The 17,844-nt window shown below is 32.9% G+C and overlaps 2 protein-coding genes across 2 annotated transcripts; both read left to right on the top strand.

The window, feature by feature from the left end:
* The first annotated feature begins 5,879 nt into the window (after positions 1-5,879).
* On the top strand, positions 5,880-12,741 carry LOC112763220 (uncharacterized). Its single transcript, XM_025808948.1, has 3 exons — positions 5,880-6,447; positions 7,152-7,415; positions 11,942-12,741. The coding sequence occupies exons 1-3, from the start codon at positions 5,880-5,882 to the stop codon at positions 12,739-12,741; spliced, it is 1,632 nt and encodes a 543-aa protein (XP_025664733.1).
* An 89-nt stretch (positions 12,742-12,830) lies between these two features.
* On the top strand, positions 12,831-13,169 carry LOC140180590 (uncharacterized). Its single transcript, XM_072221837.1, has one exon. It carries the CDS (start codon positions 12,831-12,833, stop codon positions 13,167-13,169), a length of 339 nt encoding a protein of 112 aa, XP_072077938.1.
* The last annotated feature ends 4,675 nt before the right edge of the window (positions 13,170-17,844 follow it).

The raw sequence follows: 17,844 nt of genomic DNA on the forward strand, positions 1-17,844 counted from the left end.
GCTCCTTCTATTAAAAAGTAGTTGCTGTGAAACATGAGATTTTTCATGTAATGAAAATAAAGGAGCATGTTTTGAAGGTTTGGTGGAGTCTTAACTATAGCTATTGTCTATTAAAAAAACTGATACTATTTAAATTTTAAGATATTTTAAATTGAACAATTGTTGTTTTGATTTATTTAATTATCTATATTTTTGGGCATGCTAATAACACTAGAAGTATTTTCTTCTTATTTTGATACAAGTGAAACATGACTCTAATATATAAGTCAATAATTATGGGTATTATTAACATATTTTATATATATATACTATTTTAGACGTTATTTATTGTTGATTAATGAAATTCTTTAGAATAGAGATTTTTTTACTAATGGAATATGAGTCAGTAATTGTGTCTGCTATTTTTAAGCTCTTTATTTATTTTTAACCATCGTTTTAGATTTTAATTTTTTTTAAAATCAGTAATAATGAAATTTTATTGATGCTAGATAAAAAAGGCATATGAATGGGATAAAACTATCTTAAATTTGCTGTGTATGATGCTTGGTTTAGAAAACAACAATAAAAGAATGAAATGACCACAAATTTGTTGAAATAGGAGTGATTCACGAAGAAGATGACACAAATTTTAAGCAATCATGACATGGGACCGATATATATTATTCATATTCTAAATTCTTCAACCTAAAACTCAAAATCCACAAATAAAAATTAATATATGGATTTTTTCGAAATAAAATAATAACAATATATAAAAAGTACTTTTAATTTATTATTAATTAGTCATTGAACATTAAATTATCAAATAAAAAATATTAATAAATAAGAGTAATTACTGAATGATAGTGATTGTTAGGGTGTTGGTGTTGTATGCTGCTGTCGCTCACTAAAGTAGGTTACATTATATTTATGACTCCATAAATGGAAAATTTTTTATTTCGCTCAAAAAAGGAAACTTTTGATTTGAAATAAAATAATTTCTTTGATTCTTTTCAACAAATTATAACATATACACATTAAAATTTTAGCACAACTCTACAATTACATATAATTATCATATTCAGTATTTGATATTTGATTATTAAATATTTTTAAAGGTGTTATTGTTGCACATTGCACCACATCTTTATGTAAGTTTTTTTTTTCGTTTCAAATAAATTTTTTAAGTGTCGATTAATCTTCTATTGATTAGTGTTTTCATTTTATTTTGTTCAACTTCTTTGCAATCTTACTTTTTTTCGGTTCACATGTTATAAACTTATTAACTTAGTAATTGAAAATAAATAATATTTGTATAATTGTTAAATATTTAAAAAATATTAAGACTATTATGCAGTCTCTAAAAGCGCTGTTACTACACAATATACTATATTTTATGCAAGTTTCATATGTTTTATATAAGTATCATTTTCTTTTATTAGATAGATTAAAGTTTTTTAATTTGGATACTAATTTTTATTATTCATTTAATCTAATTATCCAAAAAAATATTATATTATTTATAAAATAAATTTAAAAATTACATGTCACGGAAAACATGCAGTACTACCTTTTAAAAGTATATTATTATTATTATTATTGAAACATACCACAAAGTTGTATTTAATTTTTAATACGTAATCCAATTTTTAATATTTAAATTTTAAATGACTAAAATTATTATATGTTGAATATTTTTTCCTTAACTAATTTTTATTTGTTATACGTTGATTAAAAAAATATGATTTATTAATCACTTCTAAATTCAAATTTAAAAATTGTTGTGTATGAGGGTATATTTTTAATTAATTATTTAAAAATATATAATATAAAAATTAATTTGCTTAAGATAGTTATATTTAAATTGGTTTGGCTTATATATATATACCCCTTTTAATTAGATTATTAATTTGTGAATTAAAAGTTACTGTTAATATATTTTTACATATTTAAAAATTAAGTTTTTTACTTTTTAGGTAAAAAATGATATCTCATAAATTAATCAATCAATAATCAGTATTGTAAGTTAATGGATATTTAAAATTTAACTTCAAGATAAGTATTAAAATTTAAAAATTTGTATTCGTAGTTCATTGTTACGGGACAAGTACATTGTAGATAAGTGACTTAACAACGATAATGTATCCCACTCCAGTCACACAATTTAAGGTTGCAAGGTTAAGACGAAGGATAATTTTGGCAAGAAAACGAAAAAGACTTGATGATAATAAGTCTGCTTTTTTTGTGCTTCTATAAGTGTTCTTGTGAAACTTTTTTAATTTTTATTTTTTTATGAGAAATACAGTTTAAACTATCATCATTGTTGAGAATATTAGCGAAAATAGTTTGTACTATACATAATTTTTTAGATATTTTAATTTAGTGATTGAAAAACTGTAAATAACTATTCATCTTTATAATTTTTTTTAAATTCATATTTAATAAGTTATAAATTACATAAAAATTATGCAATCTTCAAATCTTCATGTACTATTTAAGTTAATTAATTATTTAATATTATTTAAGATATATTCTGTCATAATTTAAAATAATATATTATTTAATCTAAATTAATACATAAAACTCTATACTAATTGGAAAAATATAAAATTCGATGCTTTTGTGTAGATCTATTCAAGTCGATTTAAATAAATTAAAATTTTAAAATTATATTTAAAATTAGAGTTTTATTTATTATTTAAATTGAATTGTATTTATTTTTAAGTCATGACCGAGTATATTTTAAATAATATGATATGGATACTTATTGATTTAGTTTAATAATTTAAAAAATAATTCAATAAAACTAAATCAATACAAAAAAATTTTAACTACGAAAGTATACTACTAAAATTGTATAAAATCAAATATGAGATTAGTTAATTGAATAATTATTATTTGTTTCATTTATTTTTCTTGACTTAACAGTGTCGAAGAGCAACAATAATACAAATTTTGACGTACATAAAAATGTACATCATATTACTACAAGTCAAAGAACAGTGTGTCAAGAAACTGGTACCTCATTTAATATTCTCAGTTTACAATCCAGTGAAGATAAAGGTGACATTTTTCTCACTATAATTGACTCATATTTATCTAAATTTAATTTATATCAGTTTAATGACAAAAAATTTTTATATATTTCTCATTACTCATTCATAGGGAAGTAACTATCTGTGTATGGTGTACACTGTGCCTCGCATGGAATTGGACAAGAAAATACTCCTCCTAATTATGTAAGACCTTCTACATCAGAGATAAGATCTAAATCTTTAACTCTACGGACGGATCCCTCACTGACAAGAACTCCACTGTCCATGTTAACAAATAGTATGTATAATTAGTGATTGCCAAATGATTCATACACCAATATTTAACAAAAAGTATACTTAATCGGAAATCATTTATATAACATAGATTTATTACAATTCTAGCATACTCCGGTGTACAAGGACCCGCCAATAATCTAACGGAAGTCGTTCCACAAAATCAGTTTCCATCACACTGCAGTTCCCACAGATCGTGCCTAACAGAAAGGTAATTTAGAAAAGATGATCATTATTATATTCTTTTCTTTCCTATAGTGTCTAATGTTTAATGGAATAAAATTGAACTTTTTGTAAAGAAGTTCTACTATAATTGGGGTGCAGAAAAGATAATCTTTCTCTGTTGTTGCTTCGGTGGCTATTAATTTGGCACAATTTTATGAAGATGTAAATTTATCAACTGTTAAAATGCAACCACCAAGCGGTGACACACAAAGTGGTCAAAATGTTGACCCTTTTGTTGATGATGAAGGTAATTTCTCATTATATCAAGAATTTAAGTTTGTAATTTTCAAGAGATGTGAATTATTAGTAATACATCAACATATATGTTTGCATTTTTTATGATTTCTATTTATTGTAGTTTTGAATGGTTATGATGATTCAATGTTGGATGTGGATATTGAAGATAATTTTATACCATCCTCAGAAACCTTAGACGGTATGCAAAAATTTTATCTGTATGTTTATTTGCATCTTTTTGTACATCATGGACTAAATTGCATCGGTATGACAACTGAGTATATAAAGAGAGTTCATTTGTCAGATGTCTGGGATATAGGAAATCCTATTTATCAATGTCAACACTGTAAAGTATGGATGTGGTCTGGAGAAAGGCTTGCTAAATCCAAACAGTCGCCCTAACCAAAGTTTTTATTATGTTGTATGGAAGGAAAGATCGAGCTTCCTCTACTTTCTGTGCCTCCTGATGAGCTCATTCAGCTTCATAAAAGAGGAGATCAAAGAAGTATTCATTTTCTAAAAAATATAAGGACATTTAATTCAATATTTTGTTTTACATCAATGGCCGAAAAAATTGACCGTGAGGTGAACAATGGGATTGCTCCTCCAATTTTTAAGCTTGGGGGTCAAAACTACCATAGCATTGGTAGCTTACTTCCTCCTGATAGTTTGTGACCAACATTTTTCCAGCTATATATCTATGACACAGAAAATGAGATTGATAATCGAATAGGCACACTTCAATAATTTTCATTCAACCAGTCAAACTTTTTAGTTATTTCTTATCTGTGAGAGAAAATAACATAAATTTTATTGTTTTTTTTTGCAGTTCCAATAAAGCTATAAATGAGCGGGATAGGGAAATTGTGGCAATATTAAGAAACATGCTAGACAAATATAATAGTTTGGCAAAGAATTTCGCTATGCAAGAGATAGGTACCAACAGGAAAATTGCACAAACATAAAGCTTAAGTTGATTAGTAAAAGGACTACAGATGGCAGGACATACAACTTACCATCTGCATCTGAGGTGGCTGCATTGATTGTTGGCGATGTCGAACAACTTAGTAAAGATAGAGATATTATTATAGAGAGTCAATCTAGAAAGATCCAGCGGATTGATTTTTTCATCCATCTTATTTAGCCTTGCAATATCCATTGTTGTTTCCCTATGGGGACGATGTATTTCGTTTGGGTATTGCAACATCAGATTCTATCTCCGCTAGGCCTACAAAGAAAAACAAAACAATCACTTTGTGACAATTCTTTCCTTTTCGACTACAGAAAAGAACGAGTGAATCTCCGTTAATTCTGAGATCAAAGAGATTATTTCAACAGTTTCTGGTAGATGCCTACACAATGGTGAAATCAGAGAGGTTAAAATTCTTTAGGTGTAAACAACCACAGTTGAGGATTGATAAATACAAATGTCTGCATGAAAGTCTTATAAACGGGGATGTAGATGCTGCAAGGCTTGGCAAAAGAATCATTCTTCCCAGTACTTTTACCGGTGGACCTAGGTATATGATGAATAATTGTAAAGATGCATTTGCAATTTGCAGATATGCAGGATATCCTAGCTATTTTATTACCATTGGATTGAAGGCAAAAGACCGTTCTGATATATTGTGTCGAGTTTTCAAGATCAAGCTTGATGGTTTGATTGATGACCTAAAAGAGGGAAAAATCTTTGGCAAAATTTTGGTATGTAAGTCTGTGTTTATTCAACGGTTTATTAAAATCTTATGTTGTAATGCTTTGATCATTTGTCTTTTTCAATTTTCAGACATTTGCACTGTAGAGTTTCAAAAGAGAGGGCTTCTGCATGCACATATCCTTTTATTCATGAGTAACGAGTTCAAGCCACAAACACCAGATGACATAGACAAACATATAACAGCTGAGATTTCTGATGAAAATGAAAGGCCAAATCTACATGGAGCTGTTCAAAATTACATGGTACATGGTCCATGTGGTCCGTACAACAAGAATTCACCTTGCATGAAGAATGGATCCTGTTCAAAGTTCTATCCTAAAGAGTTTAGATAGCGAACACTCATTGATGAGGCCGAATTTTCCAAATATAGGCGTATTGATAACGGTCGAACAATGAAGAAAGGAGAATGTGTACTAGACAATAAGTTTATTGTTCCATATAATCCAGAATTGTTGCTCAAGTTTGGGTGCCACATAAATGTAGAATACACATGCCAAACAAGTTCTATTAAGTATCTGTTTAAGTATGTACATAAGGGTAATGACCGCGTAACAGCTACTCTATATAATGCTGGTGATCCGTCAGAAGCCACACAAGTTGTTGACGAAATTAGGAATTACTGCTATTGTAGGTACATTTCGACATGTGAGGCAGTCTGGCGTCTATTTGGATACGAAATCCAAGAGAAAGAACCATTTGTGATTAGACTTCCATTCCATTTGGAGGATGAGCAACCTGTGGTTTATGGTGAAACTTCTAATGTGAATGATATCGTTGAAAGAGCAATATCTCATAAGTCCATGTTTTTGGGATGGATGGCGGCGAACATGTCATATCCCTATGCTCGAAGTCTGACTTATGCTGAATTTCCAACCAAGTTTGTTTGGAAGGACGATTCTTTAAAGTGGTTTCCTCGAAAGAAATGTTTCGAAATTGGAAGATTGACTCATGTACCTGCAGGTAATGATGAGTTTATATTCATTTTTGATCTTATTTATTTAATGATTTAATTTAAAATCTTAACAGCCTGTACCCCACGTCCATTTTATTCGATTTATCTACACTAGAAAATAAATGTTCAAATAACTTTCAACAGTTATAATCTGTAGATTACACAATTTTTTATTTTTCTATATTTTTTCGAAAATTATTCTTATGCGGATGTGTAGCGACATAATAATTAAAATAGTGTAGCTTAATCCATTTAACAACTTAAAAGTCGGATTTTAACCAAGTTTTTTTCTAGCAAATACCGAAGAATATTAACAACAACTTCTCTTGAATACTCAAAGAGGATGTATGAGTTTTCGAGATATAAGAATAGTAGGAGGAATAATTTATGCTACGTATAGAGATGCATGCTTCGCCCTTGGACTCTTACAAGATGACAAAGAATTCATTGATGCAATTAAGGAAGCAAGCTCATGGTCCTCAGGATTATATGTTAGGAGGTTATTTGTCATTCTATTAACGTCCAACAATATCTCAAGACCAGAACATGTCTGGGATAGATGTTGGCATGAACTCTCAGATGATATTTTGTATCGACAGAGAGCCGTGATGAACATGAGGGGTGAGTTTTTTATTAATTACAATGATAAAAGTTCTTCCTTATTGATTATTTTTAGTTTGATTGAATTTTTACAGTATCGTATAATATGCAGAGTTAACAATGTCAGATGATGAGATTAAGCAGTTGTGCTTAATGGATATAGACAAGATCTTATATTCCTATGGTAAAATCTTGAAAGGCTATCCTCCTATGCCTTTAGCAACTGAAGTTGATAGTTCTTTGTTAACCGAAAGGGTTATTAGGGAAGAGCTAAACTTTAACAGGGATGATTTAAAGAAAAATGCCTCAGACATGTTAGCCATCGCAACACCTGAGCAGAGATATGCATTCGATAAAATTGTTACAGCTGTGTATTGTAATACCCGGTCTAATCGAAATTTAGTAAATAATAAGTTAAATAGGAGCGAATATGGTTGGAAGATTTGGCAATCGGAATTTGATAATTTAAATATGATATTTGGATTCAGTGAATTTTTCCGAGTCGGAAAATATAGTTTTCTGCGTAAAAGTGCGCAGTGAAATTTTGACCGGCAGTACCGGCTGAGATCTGTCTGGTACTACAACTGAGGAAATTGATTATGGGTAAATAAGATTAAGAAATGAGGAATTATAATTAGGGAAGGTAGAAATATTTAAAGTGCGATTTAGAGCGCTAATCTTAAAGGTTTTGGCCCAAAATTGGGTCAATGGGCAAAAATAAGTGAATCGGGCCTAAGTGGGCCCAAGACCCAACATATATAAACATTAGTTGTGAGCATTTCAGCTCATTTTACCCTAAAAAGAAGGGTTGGGGCGCTGATTTGAGAAGAGAGAAGAGAAGAGAGAAAACCTAACTCTCTTTGATCTTCAAACCACCATAACTTGAGCTACGGAGCTCCGATTGACGAGCCGTTTGCGGCCACGCGTTGCTCTTCTCATCCTCTACAATTCTATCTAAGTTTGGTGGTGAGTATTTCATTCATATCTGCCCAGTTTTCGAAATTCCCTACTGTTACACGTTTTTGGGTAGTTAGTGTTGAAATCTTGTGATTTTGGGTGTTTAGGAATACTCCAACATGGATTCTAAGTGGGTTCTATCCCTACTTCATATGGGCTGAGGTAAGAAGTGCTCAAACCCTTGTGATTTGTCATTTTTATGAGCCCTAGGTTGATGTATGTATGTGACATTGGTTATGTTAGTGTATTTGGTGATGTTGGTGCACAATTGGGAGATTAGTATTGCTTGAGGAGCTTTGGTAAGGCTTGGAGCTAAGGTTGGTGAAGAATTCCAAAGAAGAGGCTCAATTGGTTTGGCTACAAGAGGTACGGTTTAAGTTTCATTTAAATACCGTGTGTTGTGATGAGAATTCCTAGGCTAGATGCCCCCTAGGATTAAGTTTGGATTGTGTAAATGGTTGGTGCTAATATGCATAGTTGATATGTAATGTGAATTAATGATTGGGTTGAGAATTGTGTGACCTTGTATGCTTGGTGTATTGAGAATTTGATGTACTGGGTAATGAGTATTGATTTGTGGTTTATGCATTTAAATTGTGAAAATTGGGCCGGAGGCCGTGAATTTTGGGCCGGAGGCCGGAAAGAGGTAAGAAAGGTAAGTCGATGTGTGCATTGTATGATGGCACAAGTGATTGGATGAATTTCAGATAATGAATATATGAATAATTAGGTTGGTTATTGAATAATAAGGTTTGAGAAGTTGAAGTGTGGAATTTGGTAATTTTGGGTGAAATTATGTAGACGAGGTATGTTTGGTTCGGTTGAGATATATTATGTGATCATATATGTGATTATGATTATTGATGCCTTGATGGTATGATGATGCATTAGAGATATGTATGTTGTGATATATGCTTGGGGAATGATTAAGGTTGATTTGTGGGTGAAATCACGTGATAGTGAGTATGATATTGATTACGTATAATGATGGTTGATTGGAAATGGTATTATTGAAAATTGGGATGAGGAAGGATGTATGACATGATATTGTGTTTGTCCTTTAGCCATTTGATTGAGAAGTGTTAAAATGGTTAGATGTGGTTTTGGGAATTTTTGGTAAAGTGTCAATGTGTGAGTTGAGGATGGCTTGATGTGGATTTTGGTACATTTTGATTGATTTCAAAAAGGGTTGAAATTGGCATGTTTTGGTTGATTTTGAAAAGAGTTGAAAATGGCTTGTTTTGAAAATGGCACCTAGTGGTTTTGTATGAAAACATGGTTTTTGGGCATACTTTGACGGGACATAACTTGGACTACGGATCTCTGTTTTGTGCCAAATCTGTTTAGAAATGAAATTGGATCCGGGATGTCCATGCCGTTTGAAGAACGGGTGAAAAATGATTTAAAATGAGAAAGTTATGTCCGTCGGAAGATTGGGGGTTGAATTTGTAAATTCTGCAGCTTTTAACTTAGAAAATTTTTAGCTGAATGACCCTCCACGCGTAGGCGCACTTGGCGCGTACGCGTCGTTCTTCAAGAAGGCACTATCCACGCGTGCGTGTGGTGTGCACGGGTGCGTCGATGCGCTGCACCAAATGCCCAGCTATTTTCCCGAGAGTTATGCTAGAGTTGTGCCAGTTTTGTGCCTGTGGCGCAAGAGCACCCACGCGTACGCGTGGCTGACGCTTGCGCGTCGTTTGGCTATTTTTCAACCCGCACGTCCACGCGTATAACGCTTGCGCGTTGATGAGTTTTGTGGCCATCCACGCGTGCGCGTACGCGTGGCTCTATTTTCATGCCAAAGTTGATTTTTGAGTTTTAAAAGCCAAATCTCATACTTCTAAGCCTCCGATCTCACCTCTTATGTATTAAATCATTCTGATATGCCTAGCAATGAGCTAGGGGATGTGGTAACTTGCGAGTGAAGCAAGGGGAAAAGTTATGATCAATGATGATCAAAGATGATTATATGAGATATGGAGGATGACGGTGGAAGTACCGTGTATGCCATGAGCCGGAGGGCTATATTTATTGATAAATGGCCCGTTCTTGATTGGACCATGATCCGGATGGCTGAGTTATTGCCGGGTTACGGCAAAGCCATTATTGTTTATGGCTGAGTATAAATGCATATATGATTAATGAATAAATATGTTAAATGGATAATAATGAAAAAATATTGAAATGTGATGTGCGACCCCGGGTAGTAGGCAGTGGCGTTGTCCACTTGCTCCGGGTATGAGACGGGAAAGGAGGATTATAATAAACGAGTTTAATCATGGGGTTTTGAACAAATGTGTATTTGTGATACCTGGGTAGTAGCAAGGGTCGTGGTTCGTCCCGCTTGCTCCGGGTCATTGTCTGAGGATTGATAATAATGAAGGGTGATTATGAATAAATGTTTATTTGTGATACTTGGGTAGTAGCAAGGGTTGTGGTTCGTCCCACTTGCTCCAAGTTAATGTTTGAGATTTGGTAACAATGAATGTTGATAATATGAATTGAGATTGAATGAATATATGTTTGAGATGCCTGGGCAGTAGCAAGGGTTGTGGTTCGTCCCACTTGCTTCGGGCCAATGCTTGAGATACCTGGGTAGTAGCAAGGGTTGTGGTTCGTCCCACTTGCTCCAGGTCAGAGATTGCGACGCCTGGGTAGTAGCGGCAGTAGTGGTGAATCCACTCGCTCCAGGTTGAGCTTTTAGACACCCGCCTGGGTAGTAGCCGCAGTAGTGATTATTTCACTGGCTCTGGGTTGAGCGGGCAGTAGCAAGGGGGTTGTAGCTCAAACCTACTTGCTCCGCAAGGGGTGTTTCTGTCCAATGGTTAGCTACCAGGGCATGTCGGGTTGGCTATATAACCGACAGATGATATCATCAGCCATAGGGCAGGCATTCATCATTTGCATATGTTTGAATTGTTTGGATTTGCCATTTGTCTTGGATTTCTACATCATATATGCCATGTTACCTGACTATATGCTACTTGTTCTACTTGTATCATGGTTGTGTATTACCTGCCTGTATTGCTTGTGTTTGTACAACTGAGAGGCCCCTCATGCTGGTGTCGGTGGGTGTGAGGGCTGTTCTTGATGGGATGAATTGATAATGCGATTGCATGATGATGTATTGATATAGAACTGCTGAGGCAGAACAACTGGTGATGGTTTTGCTTATGATTCTGAGTCTGATTCGTGGAAGAGTCAGCGAGTTGGGAAACATGTGAAACATGAATTGAATTTAGCACTCCCTTATGACAGTTGCCTATTCATGGATTAGCGAGAACCTAGGATGAATAATTGGTGAAGAAGTTTAGGATGCTTAGTGAGTTTTTGTTGCAGTACATTGAATTTATTTGGCACTTTTACCGTACTGGGAACCCATGGGCCCGGGGTTCTCATTCCGTATATATCTCTTATTTTTCAGATACAGGTCCAGATGCTCAGAAGTGAGTTGTGGGTCGTCTGAGAGACGGCGAAGATCTTTATTTCCTCTACTTTGTGTTTTGATTAGAATCTCTCCACCTTTGTTTTGGAAAGTTTATATTATGTATTGAACTCTTTGAATTTGCCTATAGAGGCTCTCATGTTTCCTTCGGGAGAGATTAGGATATACTGTTGTCAACTAATTTCATAATGTACTCTAGCCGACCTAAACTTCGCGGGTCGCGACTAGTAGCTATTTACTTATGTTATATATATCTATCTGTTATCTATCTCTTAATCTCCTCTACGCCTTGTCCGTATATCGTTTTCGGCTTCACGGTTTATCTTTTGTTGTCGAAACGTGAGAGATACGTCTTCGCGATTTTATTTCTACTCTTTTCAGGCTTCTCGATTAATACTCTTTTCGAAATTACCTATATTTATTTATTAAAAATCCACCTGAGAGTCGTACCACCGTAATATCATTGACTTATGACTCGAGCATAAGGATTTGAATATTAGGGTGTTACATGTATTGTGATGAAGGGGGCTTTTTCTTTATGTATGGTCATGGGGGTACTGAAAAAACATTTCTCTGGAACCTTATGTCTGCTGAGATTTGCTCAAGGGGTGATATAGTGTTAAACGTTGCTTCGAGTGGTATTGCATCTTTACTTCTTCCTAATGGAAGAACGGCACACTCAAGGTTCAAAATACCGCTGAATATAACTGAGGATTCTGTATGTAACATCAAACTTGGTTCCCCTCAAGCAATGTTGCTGTTGAAAGCCAGACTTATAATTTGGGATGAGGCTCCAATGGTTAGTAGGTACTGCTATAAAGTACTTGATAAAGGCTTGGGTGATATCATGAGGTGTTCCCCAATATATAGCAAAGATTTGCCCTTTGGAGGAAAAATGGTTGTATTAGGTGGAGAATTTAGACAAATTCTTCCTGTCATTCCACGAGAATCGAGACAAGATATTGTTCATTCAACTGTGAATTCGTCCTACCTTTGGAAGTTTTGTCAGGTGCTCAAACTAACAAAAAACATGAGACTCTCTGTAGGGATGACTGCTTCAGATCAAGATGAGACAGAGCAATTTGGTGAGTGGTTATTGAAAGTTGGTGATGGTCTAATAGGTGACAATATGGATGGTGAATCTGAGATATGTCTTCCAAGAGATATTGTTATTCCTTCTTTGGACCAGGCATTTGATGAGTTAGTTCATTTTTTCTTATCCAAATATTTTGGAAAACATGTCCTCAAAGGATTTTTTCAAAGCAAGAACTATACTGGCTCCCACACTAGACATCGTTGAAGAGGTCAACAACCATCTGATGGCTATCATTCCTGGAGAAAAAAAAATTATATCTTAGCTTGGATTCCATTTGTATGGATGAGGGGACTATGGAGAGTCAACTAGATCTCTATGGTTCTGAATTACTGAATAGCATAAATGGTTCTGGTTTGCCTCCACATAAATTAATACTCAAGGTTGGTGTTCCAGTGATGTTACTGAGGAATATTGACCAATCCAATGGTCTTTGTAATGGTACAAGGCTACAAGTTAGGAATCTTAGAAATCATGTCATAGAATGTGAAGTCTTAACGGGTAACAATGTTGGTCATATTGCTTTGATTCCAAGAATGAATATGGTACCAACAAATGAAACCGTCCCAGTTAGATTCCAACGAAGACAGTTTCCCATAATAGTATCATTTGCCATGACAATTAATAAGTCTTAGGGACAAACTTTATCTCATGTTGGATTGTACTTGTCCAGACCAGTTTTTACATATGACCAACTATATGTGGCACTTTCAAGAGTTAAGAGTAAGAAAGGTTTAAAAGTTTTACTTATGAATCATGTAGGAATGTCTGCAAATTCAACCATTAATATTGTTTATAGAAAAGTTTTTAAAAAAATAATATTCTAATATAAATATTTTAATTTTATTTTAAATTCTGTATCAGTGTATAATTATTTTACTTTAAAAAATATAAAATAATTATTACTCACTTTTTTTAAGTTAAACTTTGATTTTGATAATAATTTTATAAATTTTGTAAAATAATAATTATTTTGTATTTTTGTTTTAGATATCGAAACATATAATTTTTTTTTTACTTTAATAAATTTTTCGTGTTAAGCATGGTTCAAACACTAGTTTTACTTTAAAAAACTCACACACATAATTAATATCTGATAAATCTAGTTCAATGAACTGGTTCTCGGTTAAATTAAAGTATCGTACTACATTCCGAATAATGTATACATATAGACCCATATAATTTGAAAATTTTTTTAAATAAAATATGGAGCAAATTGTTAGAAAAATAATTTCTCTTCTACCTTTATCAATAAATTTTAAAAGGTTTTTGTATCAGATTTTTTATTAAAATAAAATAAAAAAATTATTATTTTTCTAAACACGATTTTTGAACTTTATTTTTTAAATACGATTTTTTTTTTTAGCATTTGGTCAAGTTTGTCGCACCCCCGACAAACTCTATAAAAATGAGCAAGTTCGTCGCACCCGACGAACTCTATAAAAATTATAGAGTTCCCCTTACTCCCGGCGAACTCCACTCAAATATATCAAAACCCACATTTTTAATCCATGTCATTGTTTCCAAAATAATATATAGATCTCCAAATAGTATATAGGAGTACACAAAATAGTATATATGACTTATTACTGTGTATTCTTATGTATTCTTATGTACTTTGGAGACGATGATAATAGTTACCATTGTTAACTTTTCAAACTCAATCTCATATATTTGAGTGGAGTTCGCCGGGAGTAAAGCGAGCTCTATAATTTTTACAGAGTTTGCCCGGGATACAACAAACTTGTTAATTTTTATAGAGTTCGTCAGGGGTGCGACGAACTTGTCTAAATGCACAAAAAAAATCGTAATTAGGGAATTAAAGTTTAAAACTTGTGTTTGAAAAAATAATAATTTTTTTTTATTTTATTGCAGTGAAAAAACCTTTTTGTATCTTACAATTGAACAAAATCTATCAATACCCTTACAAAAAATAAAGACATAAAGGAAAAAATTCAAATTTTTAATATAAAAAATGCCGTACTTTAAAATGGAAAAGAAGACTACCTAGCTCAAATTGAAGCTGGCTTGGATTTTTTAAATATCTTTTAGTATCCAGATAAAAAGCTCGTCTAATATTCTTGGAACAACCCAATTACACTTTCCTCAATCTCATCTAAGTCATCCAGGTTATACTTAACAATCACATGGTTCTCTTCCCAATACAAAGGGAAAAAGGGCTCATCCGTTTCACCTAAAAAGAAAGGTTGGATATCCTCTATAGCGTGAACCTTGAAAAAGTAAATATTAAAATCATGAAAGGACTCATCAAAGATAGCAAAAACTTTTCTACCCTCAATAGTTCGGAAAGAGACTCGACCTTGCGTTTTGGAGCTAGGGCTGCACACGAATTGGATCGGATCGGATATAGCCTAAAATTCTATCTGATTCGCACTGCACTCATCGGATCGGATTGGATACGATATCCGTTTTTTTTCAGGTTGGATCCGATCCAATCCGATCCGCATACTTGTGGATCGGATATCGGGTATATCCGCATAATTCAAAAAAACAATTTTAAGATTTTGTTTGGCTGTTTTTACAAAAAAAAATTCAGAAAATTCACATTTCACTTGTTTAAACCTATTTACTTCTAAAATATTATTAATAAAAGTTCTCTTGAATAACAAAAACAAAATAATAACACAAGATTTAAGTTTAATTATTCTAAGTTGAAGTACAACATAAAAAATTAAAAACAAGATATCATAAAATTCATAAAATAACACACTAAAATTCATATCACATTAGGGTTTACTTTCTTAAACTATGCTATTTATATGAGATGTGCGGATATGCGGATTTGCGGATCGGATCCGCGGATATCACTGCCAAATCCGCAATCCGATCCTGTTATAGTGCGGATCGGATCTGATCCGATCCAATGACTCTGCGGATCGGATAATATCCGCAAAATTCGGATCGGATACGGATAATTACCGCGGATATGCGGATATTATTCGATCCATGTGCAGCCCTATTTGGAGCTAAAGGGTTGATCAAGACAAAAAAGATAAAAGAAGACCTTAAGAGAAGGTCGGACATCAAGTTTCCGATAAAGAAGTTGGTATATTTTTAAAATTAGAGAAGGGAAGGGTAACTCCTATTAAGTACATAAAATGACATTCCAACCTATTAAGTCAGGGAAAATAAACCTTCTCCTTAAGCTCGACAACTAAGATCTTATACCTACGCTCATCCTCTTGATTCTCACACAACCTATGGTGCCTACGAAAGGTTTCGACATACTCTCTATCAATAATGGGGATAGCGGTAAGAACAGATATATCTACCCAAGTCAGGTCAAATAAAACTTTAAAGGATATGTTGTGAACAACTGACTAAGACATGCAAGCTATACCTACAATACAAAAAATAAGAAAATTGTCACCACAAGAAATCGGGTAACATTTACAGAAAGTCGAGTCATCATTAACAACACCAATAAAGAATTACAATTCTTAAAAATTCTTATACAACACAAATTATCATCATTATTCGATACAAAAATGAAACCATCTTTAAACATATAAAGTGGCACCATTTGGAGACAACACAAGCATAAAAATTTCACATTTAGACTCATCAGCAACAGTAACAAATAAAGCTCAAGACCAACACAAAATTTACAAGGCTAAACCCCATTTTCAAAAGCATTTCCAACACCAATAAAAATGACGACACCATCTAGAAATCCAAGAACGCAAGAACCAGAGCAACAAGAAGTGGTAAAAACCAACCTAAAAAGAAAAATACGAAACGAAAAAATGCACACTTCAAACAGCAAAAGCACGTACGATCCAAAAATTCCTAGTAAAATGAATAAACAGAAGAAGTTTTGAAGAAAGAAAAGAGCTATGAAGAATTTTTGGAGAGAAAATGAAAATGAAGCAATTCAGAAAAACGAAAAAGAAGAAAATTGAATATTTATAAGAAACTGGGCAAAAATATCATTTCGCACCCCACATTAATAGCATGCACAGTTACCAAGGATACTGAAGAAAGAATGTACGTGGCGTTACGAAAAGACATAATGTTTCGAAGTTTAAAACCACGTCGAGTACCCGATCTATCCCATATAGGTGATTTACTCGACGTGACGTGTCAACATCCAAAGTCACAAAATGCTCGAACCCGACCTCATAAATTTTGGGCTCAAGTACGATCAATGTTCATACTCTGACCCAAAATAAAGCCGGCCCAAAAAGAACAAAAGCCTACCCCATAAAGGTGACCTCCACTACTCCTACTTGACCTCATAGAGGTCGGGGTGCAACGAAGGTTGTTCAGCCTTACTTATTTGAATAAGTAACTACCTCATAAGATATCTCCCACTTATCTAGAAGGGAGATCACAACAGCCTCCCTAGAAAAAGGGAATAGTTATCCGCCAATAAAGGTGGAACTACTCTAAAAAGTGGTTATCTATTCTACTATAAATAAACTGATACCCTTAGGTATATTGAGGTTCCAATCTACTAAAATCTTCCTAAAGTCCTTGCTAACTTAAGCATCGGAATCTCTTGCAGGTACCACCACTCACCTTCTCACGAAGAACTCGGACGGCGGCACTTCGGCACCGATACGAGTAAGACGCTATCGAAGGAGTCTGGACCTCACGTTTAGACCCAAATCACTGTTGCAGGTAACCCTCGAAACAACAATCATAAAAATATAAAATTATGTTTGGTAGGTAAGACATAAACACAAACATTATGTCTAAAAATATTGAATTAATATATTTTATCTCTTTTCTGAATAAAAAAGACATAGAAACACTAACAAATAACATAATTTAGTTTTTTATGTTTTATTATTTCTATTAATTTTATAATTATATGTTTTATTATTATATTTTTTATAAGATTTTTGTATAAAAAATAAATTAAATTTTTATCATTTATTTTTTATATTTAATTTATCACTAAATAAAATATAAAAATATCAATTTTTTCTAAGAACAGAATAAGATAAGATATTGAGAATAAGATACAAAGGATAAAAACACGAAAATTAATATTCTTATATTTTATTTAGTGATAAAATAAAATAAATTATGAAAATCTAATTTATTTTTTTATTAAAAAAATTTGAGAAAAATATAATAATAAAAAATATAATTATAAAAAATTAACAGGAATAATGAAAGAAAAAATAATAAATCAGTTATATTTTTTGTTATTGTCTCTGTGTCGTTCTTGTTAGCATAGACATAAAATACACTAATTCAGTGTCTCTGGACATAATGTCATTGTTTATGTCTCATCTGCTAAATACGACTTTATATCTCTGTGTTCTATGCCTGTAAATA

The sequence above is a fragment of the Arachis hypogaea genome, chromosome 17, assembly GCF_003086295.3.
Source record: "Arachis hypogaea cultivar Tifrunner chromosome 17, arahy.Tifrunner.gnm2.J5K5, whole genome shotgun sequence".
Taxonomy (NCBI): domain Eukaryota; kingdom Viridiplantae; phylum Streptophyta; class Magnoliopsida; order Fabales; family Fabaceae; genus Arachis; species Arachis hypogaea.

Excerpts from the sequence above, each read along its gene's own strand:
- LOC112763220 (XM_025808948.1), top strand. The coding sequence starts at position 5,880 with ATGAAGAAAGGAGAATGTGTACTAGACAATAAGTTTATTGTTCCATAT. Across the intron at positions 6,448-7,151 it reads ATTGACTCATGTACCTGCAG|AGTTAACAATGTCAGATGAT; the intron begins GTAATGATGAGT and ends TATAATATGCAG. Across the intron at positions 7,416-11,941 it reads AATTGTTACAGCTGTGTATT|GGTGTTACATGTATTGTGAT; the intron begins GTAATACCCGGT and ends TTTGAATATTAG.
- LOC140180590 (XM_072221837.1), top strand. The coding sequence starts at position 12,831 with ATGGAGAGTCAACTAGATCTCTATGGTTCTGAATTACTGAATAGCATA.